This window comes from Anabrus simplex, chromosome 11 (assembly GCF_040414725.1).
Source record: "Anabrus simplex isolate iqAnaSimp1 chromosome 11, ASM4041472v1, whole genome shotgun sequence".
NCBI lineage: Eukaryota > Metazoa > Arthropoda > Insecta > Orthoptera > Tettigoniidae > Anabrus > Anabrus simplex.
In genome coordinates, this window is record NC_090275.1 from 84923158 (window position 1) to 84939945 (window position 16788).

The 16788-nt window shown below is 40.2% G+C and overlaps 2 protein-coding genes across 2 annotated transcripts in view; one reads left to right on the top strand and one right to left on the bottom strand.

Moving 5' to 3' along the window:
• mbt (serine/threonine-protein kinase PAK mbt) overlaps positions 1 to 8232 on the bottom strand; it is a 100072-nt gene extending 91840 nt beyond the window's left edge. Inside the window, exons 1-2 of the mRNA XM_068229640.1 lie at positions 8149 to 8232; positions 7577 to 7804 (exon numbers count right to left, since the gene is read on the bottom strand). Coding sequence (XP_068085741.1) covers positions 7577 to 7795 — 219 coding nt within the window. The 5' untranslated portion in view covers positions 7796 to 7804; positions 8149 to 8232. The remainder of the gene's footprint in view (positions 1 to 7576; positions 7805 to 8148) is intronic.
• A 180-nt stretch (positions 8233 to 8412) lies between these two features.
• LOC136883381 (uncharacterized) overlaps positions 8413 to 16788 on the top strand; it is a 109827-nt gene continuing 101451 nt past the window's right edge. Inside the window, exon 1 of the mRNA XM_068229614.1 lies at positions 8413 to 8575. The gene's annotated coding sequence lies outside the window, so the exon portion shown is untranslated. The remainder of the gene's footprint in view (positions 8576 to 16788) is intronic.

Here is a 16788-nt window from a genome sequence, read left to right on the forward strand (position 1 = left end):
CCACTGGGTTCTGTGGTTCAAATCCTGGTTACACCATGTTACTCCATGTCAGATTTGTGCTAGACAAAGCAGGGGAGGGACAGGTTTTTCTCCAGGTACTCCAGTTTTCCCTATCATATTTCATTCCAGCAACATTCTCCAATATCATTTAATTTCACCTGTCAGTCATTAATCATAGCTCCAGAGGAGTGTGACAGGCGTCGGCAGCCAACACAATTCCTATCCTCGTCGCTAGATGGGGGTATCATTCATTCCATTCCCGACCTGGTAGAATGACTGGAAACAAGCTGTGGATTTTCATTTTCATCAAATGTGCACTGTTAATAATAGTGTCTGTTATAGGCAGTCCCAATTTAAATGTCAACAATCAGAAACAGTACTGGGGGATCCTGCACAAGAATAGACATGTTGTTGTTTGAGTTATCATTCCATAGACTGGTTTGATGCAGCTTCCATGCCACCCTATCCTGTGCTAACCTTTTCATTTCTACGTAACTATTGCATCCTACATCTGCTTGTCATATTCATACCTTGGTCTACCCCTACCGTTCTTACCACCTACACTTCCTTCAAAAACCAACCGAACAAGTCCTGGGTGTCTTAAGATGTGTCCTATCATTCTATCTCTTCTTCTCGTCAAATTTAGCCAAATCCATCTCCTCTCACCAATTCGATTCAGTATCTCTTCATTCGTGATTCGATCTATCCATCTCACCTTCAGCATTCTTCTGTAACACCACATTTCAAAAGCTTCTATTCTCTTTCTTTCTGAGCTAGTTATCGTCCATGTTTCACTTCCATACAATGCCACGCTCCACACGAAAGTCTTCAAAAACATCTTTCCAATTCCAATATCAATGTCTGAAGTGAGCAAATTTATTTTCTTAAGAAAGCTCTTTCTTGCTTGTGCTAGTCTGCATTTTATGTCCTCCTTACTTCTGCCATCATTAGTTATTTTACTACTCAAGTAACAATATTCATCTACTTCCTTTAAGACTTCATTTCCTAAAATATTTCCTACATCACCTGCCTTTGTTCGACTGCACTCCATTACTTTTGTTTTGGACTTATTTATTTTCATCTCGTACTCCTTACCTAAGACTTCATCCATACCATTCAGCAACTTCTCGAGATCTTCTGCAGTCTCAGATAAAATAACAATATCATCGGCAAATCTCAAGGTTTTGATTTCCTCTCCTTGGACTGCGATTCCCTTTCCAAATTTCTCTTTGATTTCCTTTACTGCCTGTTCTATGTAAACACTGAAAAGGAGAGGGGACAAACTGCAGCCTTGCCTCACTCCTTTCTGGATTGCTGCTTCTTTTTCAAAGCCCTCGATTCTTATCACAGCAGACTGATTTTTATACAGATTGTAGATAATTCTTCGTTCTCGGTATCTGATCCCAGTCATCTTCAGAATCTTAAATAGCTTGGTCCAATCAACATTATCGAATGCCTTTTCTAGATCTACAAACGCCATGTACGTGGGCTTGTTCTTCTTGATTTGATCCTCTAAGATCAGATGTAAAGTTAGGATTGCTTCACGTGTTCCTACATTTCTTCTGAAGCCAAATTGATCTTCTCCCAACTCAGCTTCAACTTGTTTTTCCATTCTCCTGTAAATAATACGTGTTAAAATTTTTCAGGCATGAGATACTAAACTAATGGTGCAGTAGTTTTCACACCTGTCAGCACCGGCTTTCTTGGGAATAGGTATAACAACATTCTGCCGAAAATCAGATGGGACTTCACCTGTCACATATATCTTACACATTAAATGGAATAACCTTGCCATGGTGGTTTCTCCTAAGGCAGTCAGTAATTCAGAGGGAATATCATCAATTCCAGGTGCCTTGTTCCTCTTTAGGTCACTCACAGCTCTGTCAAACTCTGGCCTCATAATTGGGTCTCCCATTTCATCAGCATCAATAGCCTCTTCATGTTCCAGAACCAAATTATCTACATCTTTACCTAGATACAACTGTTGGATATGCTCCTGCCATCTTTCTGCTTTGTCTTCTTTCCCTAGAAGTGGCTTTCCATCTGAGCTCTTAATATTCATACACCTATATTTCCTTTCTCCAAAGTTTTCCTTGATTTTCCTGTATGCAGCATCTACGTTTCCCAGGACCATACAGCCTTCGACATCCTTGCACTTCTCCTTCAGCCATTCTTCCTTAGCTACCTTGCACTTTCTACCCACTTCATTCTTTAATCGCCTGTATTCTTTTCTGCCCTCTTCATTTCTAGCATTCTTGTATTTTCGTCGTTCATTATTCAGGACTAGTACCTATCTCATGAGTTATCCACTGATTCTTAGTTGATCTTTTCTTCTTTCCTAACATTTCTTCAGCAGCCCTACTGACTTCATTTTTCATGACTCTCCACTCTTCCTCTATAGTGTTTCCTTCAGCCTTTTCATTTAGTCCTTGTGCAACATGTTCTTCTTGATCCCTCACATTCTTTCCTTTCAACTTGTCTAGATCCCATCTTCTTGTATTCTTTCCTTTCTTCAATTTCTGCAACTTCAGATGGCATTTCATGACCAACAAGTTGTGATCAGAATCCACGTCTGCTCCTGGGAAAGTTTTGCAATCCAACACCTGGTTTCTGAATCTCTGCTTAATCATAATGAACTCTATTTGATACCTTCCAGTGTCTCCAGGTCTCGTCCACGTATACAGCCTTCGTTTATGGTGTTTGAACCAAGTATTGGCAAGGACTAAATTATGATCAGCGCAGAATTCAACCAGCCGACTTCTTCTTTCGTTCCTTTGCCCCAATCCAAATTCTCCTACTGTACTACCTTCTCTTCCTTGGCCTACCACTGCATTCCAGTCTCCCATCACAATTAGATTCTCGTCACCTTTTACATATTGTATTAAATCTTCTATCTCCTCATATATTCTTTCGATTTCTTCATCATCCGCTGAACTAGTAGGCATATAGACCTGCACTATTGTGGTGGGCATTGGTTTGGTGTCTATCTTGACGACAATAATTGTTTCACTATGCTGGTCGTAGTAGCTTACCCGCTGCCCTATTTTCTTATTCATTATTAAACCAACTCCTGCATTTCCCCCCCGTTTGATTTTGTGTTGATATTTCGGTTAGTCGCCTGACCAAAAATCTTGTTCTTCCTGCCAACGTACTTCACTTATACCAACTACATCTAACTTTAGCCTATCCATCTCCCTTTTCAGATTCTCTAACCTACTACAACGATTCAAACTTCTAACATTCCACGGTCCAACTCGCAGAATGTCAGTATCCATCTTCCTGATGATCGCTCCCTCTCGTGTAGTCTCCACCTGGAGATCCGAATGGGGGACTAGTTTACCTCCGGAATATTTTAACCGGGAGGAAGCCATCATCAGTACATCATTCATACAGAGAGAGCTGCATGTCCTCGGGAGGTAGTTACGGCTGTAGTTTCCCGTTGTTTTCAGCCATGTAGCAGTATCAACACAGCTAAGCCATGTTGAGTATTATTACAAGGCCGTATCAGTCAATCATCTAGACTGTCGCCCTTGCAACTACCGAAAGGCTGCTACCACCCTTTCGATGAACCATTCGTTAGTCTGGTCTCTCAACAGATACCCATCCGATATGGTTGCACCTGCGGCTCGGCTATCTGCATCATTGGGACATGCAAGCCTCCCCACCGCGGCAAGGTCACATGGTTCACAGAGGAGGAGAATAGACATAGAAGATAAATATGTCAGTACTCTCATTTTGTTTTTATTCCATGATATAAGCTACTGCTGTAGGCTACTTTCCACAACAGTAGTTGTACCAAAGCAAAGTGGGTGGTCAGGTTATCAATCAATCAATCAATCAATCAATCAATCAATCAATCAATCAATCAATCAATCAATCAATCAATCAATCACTACCGATCTGCATTTAGGGCAGTCACCCAGGTGGCAGATTCCCTATCTGTTGTTTTCCTAGCCTTTTCTTAAATGATCGCAAAGAAATTGGAAAATTATTGAACATTTCCCTTGGTAAGTTATTCCAATACAAGAAAAGACAGAAGTTGTAAAAAGAAACAGCTGGAGTTGAAAACCATATGAATGAGATCGACCAAATAAGTAAAAAAGAGTGAGGTGCCTGAGAAAAACATACCAAAATATTACAATGACAAAGATACTGACAAATCACTTGACAATTGGGAACTCAAAGTTTATAATTTTCATGTTCTGTATTGATGACAGTATAATTATTGTAGATAAACGAGATAATCCATCTAATCAATCGATAGAATATAAAATTAGTACTTCAATTTATTTTAATTATGGTACTAGTTTCAGCCCATTGACAGTAGGCCACCATCAGCTATAAGGTCATAAAACACTTTAAAAAAACTAACTGGCCATACATATAATAAAAATAGATAGCACAACACTTGAAAATAGTTTTATCTAATACTCAATACTGTACCCGTCCAAATGGTATTTTATTGGATTTAGAGAAGTTGGTTTAATTTTCGTAATGCAATACGGGTCTACGCGTGAGCAAGCACCAGCTGATTACCGTGCCGTTCCGCTGCGGACGAGAGAGAACTGGGTCAGGCGATCGAGGTCACCGCACGTCACAGGGTTTACGTCACCTAGCGAGCCAAAAGCCAAGGGGAGTGACATTCCAGAAAGATCTGTTCCAAATTTGAAGAACGAATCACGTCGCAGAATAACTGACGACCAATGAAAATTAGAGAAGATGTTGGATGGTCGGAGAATCATTCTAGAAAGATGTCGAACAGTGTGGTTTCAGAAGAGAGACAACGAACAGTAGAGTTTTAGAAGAGACGTCGAACAGTACAGTTCCAGTGGAGAAAGCGAACAGTGTGGTTTTAACTGACTACAATCCAGTACTGCATGATCTCTAACCTAATTTTCGCCCGCCAGGTTCGGAAGTTTTACCGCAAACTCTACCAAACACACCAGGAAGTAGCGAGAAAGCTGCACCTTTCCTAACCTCTCAACCGGTGGTCTCTATGTAAGAATTACCATATATTGCCCTTAAGGAAGAAATATAAATTCACAGTTTTACAGAGCTTCAAATTGGTTGATCATACCCCATGGTATATTGTCTCTGACTTGTGACTTTAAGACAACCCATGACACTGTGTTTCATCCCTTCACACTTGTACCACATATGTAGCTTGAGAACCTGACATGACAACGCAGCATGCTATTTGAGTAACTACTGGTTGTATTTCAAACTACTAACGGTTTGATGTTGATTATAATCTTTTAGAAAATATATTGCATCTGAAAGATGAAAAATGCTTGTTGTTGAAAAATAATGGACTCAGAACTAATGTTGCAAACTTGTGTGAAAAAAATAACTTTGGATATACAGTAGGCCTATCTGTCACCGATGCATTAATCACTACTCTATTTTAACCACCGCCATATCGATCCTCTTATTACTGCCTGCTCTATGCCACTAGTTTAACACAGTCGCCGTAAGAGTGCAGTTGTAGACGCACAATCTTCGCTGTCCGTGTGGGTGTAGCACTGTGTTATTGGTACATGAATGTGTGTGAAAAGCTGACATTTTCGTACGAGTAAATGTGCCTGGTCACTTCCGTTCGTACACGAGATATTTTGTATGGAACTGTGAAATGAATTAATCATGTTATGCTTATAGATATTTCAAAAGTGATTTTAAGGTGTACTCGTTTCTTTCCATTTGTGCAAGGTATATTTTTTGTAAAACTGAAACTTCAGATTCTTTCCCCGAAATATTCAACTGTTGTGTACCATTTTGCCGATCTCAGCAAGGTGGTTTGCAGCCAGAAAAGATACGAGTCCATGAAATACCGTCTAGAAGGGAATGCAGAGAAAAGCGGCTGTCAGCTTTATCTAGGCAAGGACCTAATAAAGGAAGTAATTGGATATCCTCAGATTACTCTCGCATCAGTGCCTTTACACCTTATTTCAGAAGGTGATGGAGCCTCCGTGGCTCAGGCAGCAGCAGGCTGGCCTCTCACCGCTGGGTTCCGTGGTTCAAATCCTGGTCACTCCATGTGAGATTTGTGCTGGACAAAGCGGAGGCGGGACAGGTTTTTCTCCGTGTACTCCAGTTTTCCCTGTCATATTTCATTCCAACAACACTCTTGAATATCATTTCATTTCATCTGTTATTCATTAATCATTGCCCCAGAGGAGCGCAACAGGATTCGGCAGCCAGCACAATTCCTATCTTCGCCGCTTGATAGGGGCTTTATTCATTCCATTCCTGACCCGGTTGAATGACTCGAAACAGGCTGCGGATTTTTCTTCAGAAGGTGATAAAAGCCGTGGTGGATAGTGGATTCCTTGTGATAAGAACTGTGATGGACAATCACAAAACAAACATCTTCATGTTTAGACATTTTGGACAACCTCAAATATCCAGACGATAATATCCCAATCAAACTAGAAACAGGAAATCAAATCCTAATTTGCAGGTACCGGTACTTAGTTCTTGTTTTTGAGGAGAGGATGGAATGTGACATTTGCGTCAGCAACGTCTCACTGCCTAGAGCTTCGACACCGCTAAATGGAACTGATTATGCATCAGGACAGAGGAGGAGTTTGATGACCAAAACCTTGTTTTGTTGTTCTGGTGAAGTATCTGCAGGAGTTTGTTTAAGCTGCTGTGCCCTACTGTCAAAGTCCTTCAAACGTACGAGTGTAATACAAGGACTTGCGACGTCTCCCCTTTCAGAATGTGTTTTGTTACAGTGTGAGGTCAAATCACATCAGCAAACGGTTAGTGATATTATCCTAACCAAGTTCGTAAGGCCTCTATTAACTGATACTGTGTTGGCAAGAACACAAAAAGTACGGTACCACTCCAAGCCTTGTGCATGAAGAGGCCAACTGTGACTTCATACAGGTAATATTGCCGATATTTAATATTACTGATGTAATTTACGGGCTTCAGTGAACATATGACTATAGTGTTTTGTAGGCTGTCGTCATTTGAATAAGTTTGGAACATTGTGTGTCTATGCCTGCCATCTAGCGGAGAAATTTTGTCGCAGCCTAGTCGCAAAAAAACCTTGCATAGAGCAGGCAGTATAGGAGGATTGAGACGGTGGTGATTTTAAGATAACAAACAATTTCTTAAAAGTGTCAACACTCCTTTTAATAGTAGTCACAAATCTAGATGGCAGTTTGGTAGATAAATAACAGTTGACATTATTTCTAATGTACGAGGATCAATTAACTGCACTGGGTGTGTGCTTAGTTCTACACAAGCAATCCACAGAAAGAGTTAGACAACACTTCCAACATGAAAAACAGGAGAGTAAAATATAAACCTCATTATTTACAAGCTCTTCTAAGAAGCCTGTATTATTCATCATCACTAACTGTCAAAGCCATGTAGCAGCACATCTTTACACGATCAGGCAGTCAAGTTGACAACGTAGCCTATACCCTAAAGGCGTGCATGCTGGAGTTATAACACTGTACTTCTGCATAACCCAACTTTTATTGGAAGCCTCTCATTTATCTTCAAGTAGGTTGAAATCTTTCCTCACTATGAAGTGTTGGAAACACCACACAGGTTTCAGACTTACCTTAAGATCTAAAATTTCTGTAGGTGTAATTTCGGACGGGTCGACCAGCGGTAGAGGTCTGTTGGTACTCTTGAGGATCTGATTATTTCCGACGATACTTGCCCACTGAAGAGGTAGTCCAACATACCGTCCTTCCCGCTTGTCAAATCCTGTATGAACTCGATGCTCAAAGTTGGTGGGCGGCGAAATTTGAGGTTTCTTCTTCTTTTTTGAAAACATATTTCAGGGCTGTCAACAGAAAACGCCTAATTTAGAACATAATTTACAAATTCCACCAGACATTTAATAAATTAACCTCAATCACACCACGACAATTTTTGCTAGCGATAGTAGCAGCATTAGGCAACTAAAGGCTATTCATTATTTAAAATATAATTCTAGATAATTATTAAATAAAAGTAACTATGCTATATTTTATAGTCTTTAAATTATTTGATCTAATTACAATCTAAAACCCTTCATAAACCACCCTGACAGGTCAAGTCCCCGGGCATAGACGAATCTGATACAAGGCTATAAAGGGTAGTAAAAATTTATATTAAAAACTGGAATTAATTTAACATATTACTCACATATAATTTCTCAAACGTCGTTATTTACGAATAAATAACTAGCCGTATATTACGCGTCGTAGAATAACAATATTCCACCATGTTGCTTACCTGTACATACAGAGCTACCTAGTGGCAACCTCTGACGAGTAAAGAATTTGGGTCGATGACGTCACGTCACCTGCACGTCATTAAAATATAGGTGTTGCCAAATAGCTTAATATGATCATACTAAGCTATTTGGTGTTGCCCAGCTTTGCCCGGCTTTGCCCACCCAACATTACCGGCTTTGTTGTATTATTGATGTATTAAGAATTAATGATTTGTTGAAGGCAGTTCAAGAATAATACGCAGCATACACAACGTTTTCTTTGAATGCGACAAAATACCCATCTTTTCTGCCAGTGAAGATGAAGGAATTATGCACCTGTCATTCGAGATCCCGAGTGTACGTATAATATGTGTTTTTTAACGACGCAAGCCTATATCGGATCACGAAATTAATGTTACTGTATTGCTCAACAATCATTCTTCTGTTTGAAACGTATGGTGATTATATGGTTAAATTGGCCGGTACCTAATCTTGTTATTTTGTTGAATCCCAAGCAGGGAAACAGGAATGTAAGGACGAAAGGGTGCTAGTTCGGGAAGTGACGAGGATTTTACTTCATCCTGTTCTCTAAATACCCTTTAAAAATGTAGAACTCATCCTGCTTTGGAGACATAGTATACCACATTTAATACATCTACATTACTGTATCTCCTGTCTGTCATAAGAGGCAACTAAAAGGGATATTGCCCAGGGGCTCTCAACTTGGGAGCATGGATTTGCTACCAGGGGGCCTCTAGCAGAGCCTGACGTTGTTTCTATTTACTTGTGCTTGGCTTCTCACTTTCATCTTTTCTATCCAACCTGCATCGGTCAACTCTTGGTCTCTTCTGATCCTGACAGTACCAGTATCATATTTACGAACTGTAAGGAATCTTTCATTTTCATGTCCTTCCCTTTCTTTTGCTAACACATTCATTCTTCTAAGGATCAGAACTCTTCAGTTTTTTTTCTTTCTTATGATTAGTGTAAAAACAATAATCACCACCACCACCTTTCCTTTGCCAATATTTTCATTTGGATCAGACCTTCAAATTTCCTCCGTTTATAAGTTTTCAGCGGGAATGATTTTGCTTTAATAAACACCACCACCATCATTTTCCTAAGAAAGGAAAAACATAATGGAGGTACGATAACTAGTTTTTACCGTGCTTGGGAAGATTGTAACAAACGTTTGCCCTTCTGGGTCTATCAGAGAGTAAAATAAGGAGGACAGTGGGTGAATTTCTTCTAACAATAGAGAAATTCCTTTTCTAGCAGCTTAGTATTTATACAATCATTGTAGAATACCTAACGGAAACAAACTAAAGCTTTTTGCTGGTAAAATTTCCTATATACAGTAGGCTTTCACCAATTTTAAAGTTTATCTCTACTCCACCCCACTCAAATAGTTCGATTCAAAATCTAAAAATAAGTTAGTGAAACTTGAAGAGATACTTTTTCAGCCGATTCACATTACATTCCTCAAGGTGAATTCTGACACCGTACTACAATGATTAAGGCTTGAACTATTGAGCAGCATTGCACTAAATTTATATAGGGGATGACTGCCTAGTTGTACTTAGTAATCACCACCACTAAATATATTTCACTCATTTATCTATTCACATTTCCAGGCCATTTGATATTGATACCTTATAAGAACAGGTTTTCCTATCTAATGCTAAACATTAAGACTATTCTTGACATTGTGGTCCTTTAATTGCAGATCATACATAGAGTTCATATCATTATGGTAAAAATTAAAAATTTGTGTTTCACAAAAACATGTGTAGTGAATCTGTGTAATTAATTATGGATACATAGTGTATGAATTCATCATCATGATCATCATCATCAAGCCTGAATTTGTATGTAAAATCCATGTTCTTTATTATATATTTAAAGGTAGGTATGCAGTAATGATCTACTTTGCAAGTCACACCTTCACAGATAATTTGACCAGTGTTCGACAGAGCATATCTATACATAGTCTGGCCAGAGATTAACTCTGCTGTGGTATGGAATAGACAGTGCAGCCAGCAAATCAGAGCTGAGTGTTGGCCAGCGGGGAATAACCTCACACTCTAAGAAAGCCAGTGGCTTCGGGCAGAGGAGCTCTCTTAGGTGGGTAATGGACTCTCAGAGGAGGAAATGCCACTGACTTCCATTGGGCAACGTCTGTTCTCCAGGTTAGAGTAGCTGTCAAAGGGGACCGAGAGGTTGCTGGGATAAGCAACAAAGTCAGTTCTTTTTTTTTCTTTTTCTTTTTTTTTTCTTTTTTCTTGCTTTACGTCGTACCGATACAGATAGGTCTTATGGCGACGATGGGACAGGCAAGGGCTAGGATTGGGAAGGAAGCGGCCATGGCCTTAATTAAGGTACAGCCCCAGCATTTGCCTGGTGTGAAAATGGGAAACCACGGAAAACCATCTTCAGGGCTGCCGACAGTGGGGTTCGAACCCACTATCTCCCGAATACTGGAAACTGGCTGCACTTAAGTGACTGCAGCTATCAAGCTCGGTAAAGTCAATTCTAGACTAACACAGGCCACTCCCTTGGCCTTAAGATGAGAAATACCAATATAGTTGGTCCATTATTGGACATAATAAATTTTCCAGCTAACTCATTCCTGGTTGCCAGCGTTTTGCCCTACTTTCAGGTTCACTATGGGAATCAACATGCGTATCATCTGATGGCCAAGCAGGCATCAGTTTTTGAAAATGAAACAAAGTCTCTGATAGTGCATTGGCACTGCTGGTGGCTCCAAATGCTGTGGCCTCCATTGTATGCACTAGCCATGCGTCTGGGTAGGTGTGCTATTTACTAACTGACGAGCCCAACTTAGCACACTGGGGCGAAACACTGGCAACCAGGAATGAGTTAGCCGGAAAATTTCTAATGTCCAGTAATGGACCAACTATATTGGTGTTATACATTTACTCATTCAGGACAAATATTTCAGGTTTCCTATGGGAATCTACATCTGTGTCATCTTAGAATGAGAAATCGTCCCTAAAGGTCAGTGAACTGGATCGACCAGTCAACGGCATAGAATCAGGCAGGCAAGGAGAAACCATCTGATTATTTCTTTCTAGTGTGTGCATATCATGAAAGGAGCAATAATGGACTGATGTTGCTGGGTGTTCTGGCTGGCAACCGGCGTTGTTCCGAGTCGGGCAGTGAGAAATGGGCTACCGGGTGGTTTAGTGTTGACGACAAGACACAACACATGAAATATGCAACTGGAAGGACAGAACAATTTAATATAGCAATAGAGGCTTTCATGGTTGGCGTTACAAATCTTGTCAGTGTTTTCCGAGCTTGTAGGCCATGGTCCAGGAATATGCGATGGTCGCCACATTTCACCGAAAACTGCGTTTGGCATTCTGACTTCGACAGCATTGAAGCTCACGGTAGAATGAAGTTGTGTTATAATTCCACCTCATTATATAGTGCAGGTGGAATTACAACAAAATTTCATTCCACTGTGAGCTTCATTGTTCCCCATGAGGTACTATCACACCATCAACACAATAATTAAAATTAATTAATAATAATTAAATCCTCCTCTGCGAACCATGTGACCTTGCCGCGGTGGGGAGGCTCGCGTGTCCCAATGATGCAGATAGCCGAGCCGCAGGTGCAACCATATCGGATGGGTATCTGTTGAGAGACCAGACTAACGAATGGTTCATCGAAAGGGGGGTAGCAGCCTTTCGGTTGTTGCAAGGGCGGCAGTCTAGATGATTGACTGATACGGCCTTGTAATAATACTCAACATGGCTTAGCTGTGTTGATACTGCTACACGGCTGAAAGCAACAGGAAACTACAGCCGTAACCACCTCCCGAGGACATGCAGCTCTCTCTGTATGAAAGATGTACTGATGATGGCTTCCTCCCGGGTAAAATATTCCGGAGGTAAACTAGTCCCCCATTCGGATCTCCGGGTGGGGACTACACGAGAGGGGGTGATCATCAGGAAGATGGATACTGACATTCTGCGAGTCGGAGCGTGGAATGTTAGGAGTTTGAATCGTTGTGGTAGGTTAGAGAATCTGAAAAGGGAGATGGATAGGCTAAAGTTAGATGTAGTTGGTATAAGTGAAGTACGTTGGCAGGAAGCACAGGATTTTTGGTCAGGCGACTACCGAATTATCAACACGAAATCAAACAGGGGTAATGCAGGAGTTGGTTTAATAATGAATAAGAAAATAGGGCAGCGGATAAGCTACTACGACCAGCATAGTGAAAGAATTATTGTCGCCAAGATAGACACCAAACCAGTGCCCACCACAATAGTACAGGTCTATATGCCTACTAGTTCAGCGGATGATGAAGAAATTGAAAGAATGTATGAGGAGATAGAAGATTTAATACAATATGTCAAAGGTGACGAGAATCTAATTGTGATGGGAGACTGGAACGCAGTGGTAGGCCAAGGAAGAGAAGGTAGCACAGTAGGAGAATTTGGATTGGGACAAAGGAACGAAAGAGGAAGTCGGCTGGTTGAATTCTGCACTGACCATAATTTAGTCCTCGCCAATACTTGGTTCAAACACCACAAACGACGGCTGTATACGTGGACGAGACCTGGAGACACTGGAAGGTATCAAATAGACTTCATTATGATTAGGCAGAGATTCAGAAACCAGGTGTTGGATTGCAAAACTTTCCCAGGAGCAGACGTGGACTCTGACCACAACTTGTTGGTCATGAAATGCCATCTGAAGTTGAAGAAATTGAAGAAAGGAAAGAATGCAAAAAGATGGGATCCAGACAAGTTGAAAGAAAAGAGTGTGATGGATCGTTTCAAGGAACATGTTGCACAAGGACTAAATGAAAAGGCCGAAAGAAACACAGTAGAGGAAGAGTGGAGAGTCATGAAAAATGAAGTCAGTAGGGCTGCTGAAGAAATGTTAGGAAGGAAGAAAAGATCAACTAAGAATCAGTGGATAACTCAGGAGATACTAGACCTGATTGATGAACGACGAAAATACAAGAATGCTAGAAATGAAGAGGGCAGAAAAGAATACAGGCGATTAAAGAATCAAGTGGATAGAAAGTGCAAGGTAGCTAAGGAAGAATGGCTGAAGGAGAAGTGCAAGGAAGTCGAAGGCTGTATGGTCCTGGGAAAGGTAGATGCTGCATACAGGAAAATCAAAGAAACCTTTGGAGAAAGGAAATCTACGTGCATGAATATTAAGAGCTCAGATGGAAAACCACTTCTAGGGAAAGAAGACAAAGCAGAAAGATGGCAGGAGCATATCCAACAGTTGTATCAAGGTAACGATGTAGATAATTTCGTTCTGGAACATGAAGAGGCTGTTGATGCTGATGAAATGGGAGACCCAATTTTGAGGTCAGAGTTTGACAGAGCTGTGAGTGACCTAAATAGGAACAAGGCACCTGGAATTGATGATATTCCCTCTGAATTACTGACTGCCTTAGGAGAAACCAGCATGGTAAGGTTATTTCATTTAGTGTGCAAGATGTATGAGACAGGAGAAGTCCCATCCGACTTTCGGCAGAATGTTGTTATACCTATTCCCAAGAATGCCGGTGCTGACAGGTGTGAAAACTACCGCACTATTAGTTTAGTATCTCATGCCTGCAAAATTTTAACACGTATTATTTACAGAAGAATGGAAAAACAAGTTGAAGCTGAGTTGGGGGAAGATCAATTTGGCTTCAGAAGAAATGTAGGAACACGTGAAGCAATCCTGACTTTACGTCTGATCTTAGAGGATCGAATCAAGAAGGACAAGCCCACGTACATGGCATTCGTAGATCTAGAAAAGGCATTCGATAATGTTAATTGGACCAGGCTATTTATGATTCTGAAGATGATAGGGATCAGATACCGAGAACGAAGAATTATCTACAACCTGTATAAAAATCAGTCTGCAGTGATAAGAATCGAGGGCTTTGAAAAAGAAGCAGCAATCCAGAAAGGAGTGAGGCAAGGCTGCAGTTTGTCCCCTCTCCTTTTCAATGTTTACATAGAACAGGCTGTAAAGGAAATCAAAGAGAAATTTGGAAAGGGAATCACAGTCCAAGGAGAGGAAATCAAAACCTTGAGATTTGCCGATGATATTGTTATTTTATCTGAGACTGCAGAAGATCTCGAGAAGTTGCTGAATGGTATGGATGAAGTCTTAGGTAAGGAGTACAAGATGAAAATAAATAAGTCCAAAACAAAAGTAATGGAGTGCAGTCGAACGAAGGCAGGTGATATAGGAAATATTAGATTAGGAAACGAAGTCTTAAAGGAAGTAGATGAATATTGTTACTTGGGTAGTAAAATAACCAACGATGGCAGAAGTAAGGAGGACATAAAATGCAGACTAGCACAAGCAAGGAAGAGCTTTCTTAAGAAAAGAAATTTGCTCACTTCAAACATTGATATCGGAATTAGAAAGATGTTTTTGAAGACTTTTGTGTGGAGCGTGGCATTGTATGGAAGTGAAACATGGACGATAACTAGCTCAGAAAGAAAGAGAATAGAAGCTTTTGAAATGTGGTGTTATAGAAGAATGCTGAAGGTGAGATGGATAGATCGAATCACGAATGAAGAGATACTGAATCGAATTGGTGAGAGGAGATCGATTTGGCTAAATTTGACGAGAAGAAGAGATAGAATGATAGGACACATCTTAAGACACCCAGGACTTGTTCAGTTGGTTTTTGAAGGAAGTGTAGTTGGCAAGAACGGTAGGGGTAGACCAAGGTATGAATATGACAAACAGATTAGAGCAGATGTAGGATGCAATAGTTACGTAGAAATGAAAAGGTTAGCACAGGATAGGGTGGCATGGAGAGCTGCATCAAACCAGTCTATGGACTGATGACTCAAACAACAACAACAACAATAATTAAATAATTAAAACTGAGATGGTGAAACTTACAACTTGACCTTTCATTCCATTTACATTCATACCGTTGTCTGCTGCCCATCTCACTACATTGTTTAAGTCGTCCTGCAGTCGCTCACAATCCTGCAACTCATTTACTACTCAGTATAGTGTAACATAATCTGCAAATATTCTTATCTGTGATTCCAGATCTTTACTCACATAATTTATATATCGTGTATACAAAAACATAAGGATCCAATAATACTGCCCTGTGGAACCCCCCCTTTTATCATTACAGGATCAAATAATATGCTAATGAATATGCTAAGATTTTCCACAAAATAAATAGTTCATTTTATTTTGAATATTGAATTTTCACGACCGCATTGTAATCGAAACAGACTTTCAACGTATTAGGTCGTGTTACGTACATGTAGTACGTGTTGAAGAGATGTTAAGTACAGAACAAAAATGGCCAACCAGACACCAGTGGGATCCGAACCCACAACCTCCCGATTTCGCGTCGGTTGCTCAGATCCTTTCAAACAGAACAAAGATGGCCTAGGCCACCATAGCTCAATTGGTAGAGCAACCGACGCGAAATCGGGAGGTTGTGGGTTCGGATCCCACTAGTGTCTGGTTGGCCATTTTTGTTCTGTACTTAACATCTCTTCAACACGTACTACATGTACGTAACACGACCTAATACGTTGAAAGTCTGTTTCGATCATTTTATTTTGTTGAATTTTTGGTTCATGTTTTACTACTTGATTGTGGATACAAATCTGGGCTCTAATAATCATCTATGCTCTACTCCAGCTAGTAGAATATGGGAGTGAACAAGTCTCCATAAATTTATTTCTTTCCACCACTTCTTTTACAGTATCTTCTCCCATTTTGGGCTCTTCCTGGCCATGTCATTTTCTGTCTGATTCATCTAGCCATCTCTAGGTCTGACCACATACAGTATAGACAATACTGGACGCTCCCATATTCTCCTGCACTAAACTGGGAGACATGTTGACAGTGGTGCATCTGGTGGCCCAACCTTGTAAATCAGGCGATAAATTTGAAACTACAAAAGTTGAATGTTAAAATTGATAGAAATAATAGAACTAAATAATGAATTTTGGTTTGTTCGACTGCAAAAGTTGAATGTTAATACTAACAAGGGACACCTTTGACCTCAAACGCTCAGAACCGCATGCAACCATGCTTAGAATAACAAGCAATCATAAACAAAACAGTCATGTGTGTCATTTCCATGCAAAACATTGCATTCTACCTCAAGTAACATTTTAATAGAGAGAAACAAAGTAACATGATATCAGTACCATAGGAAGGAAATTGTATGTAATTTAATGGCATCAGTGTATCATTACATTTTCAATCAGCAGCACCAAAAACTCTCTGCTTAAAGTAATTATAATAGCGCAAAACACACATATACAGCAGTACTACACACCTGAAAGTGCTTATATTAGTCCTCAAAGTGCAGATGCAGGATTTCGATGAAGTGGTTAAAACATAGTGGGAGAGAACAATGTGCACACCTCATTAAAGCCACGTTATCACATTCCAAATCACTTTCGTATTCACGCAGTTCAATATCAAAAGCCACACTAATTACATTTTCAAACAATGATGTTGGTATGTCAATGTCATAACGTGGCTTTCGCCAAGTATATTGCAACATAGGCTTATATGTAGGTACA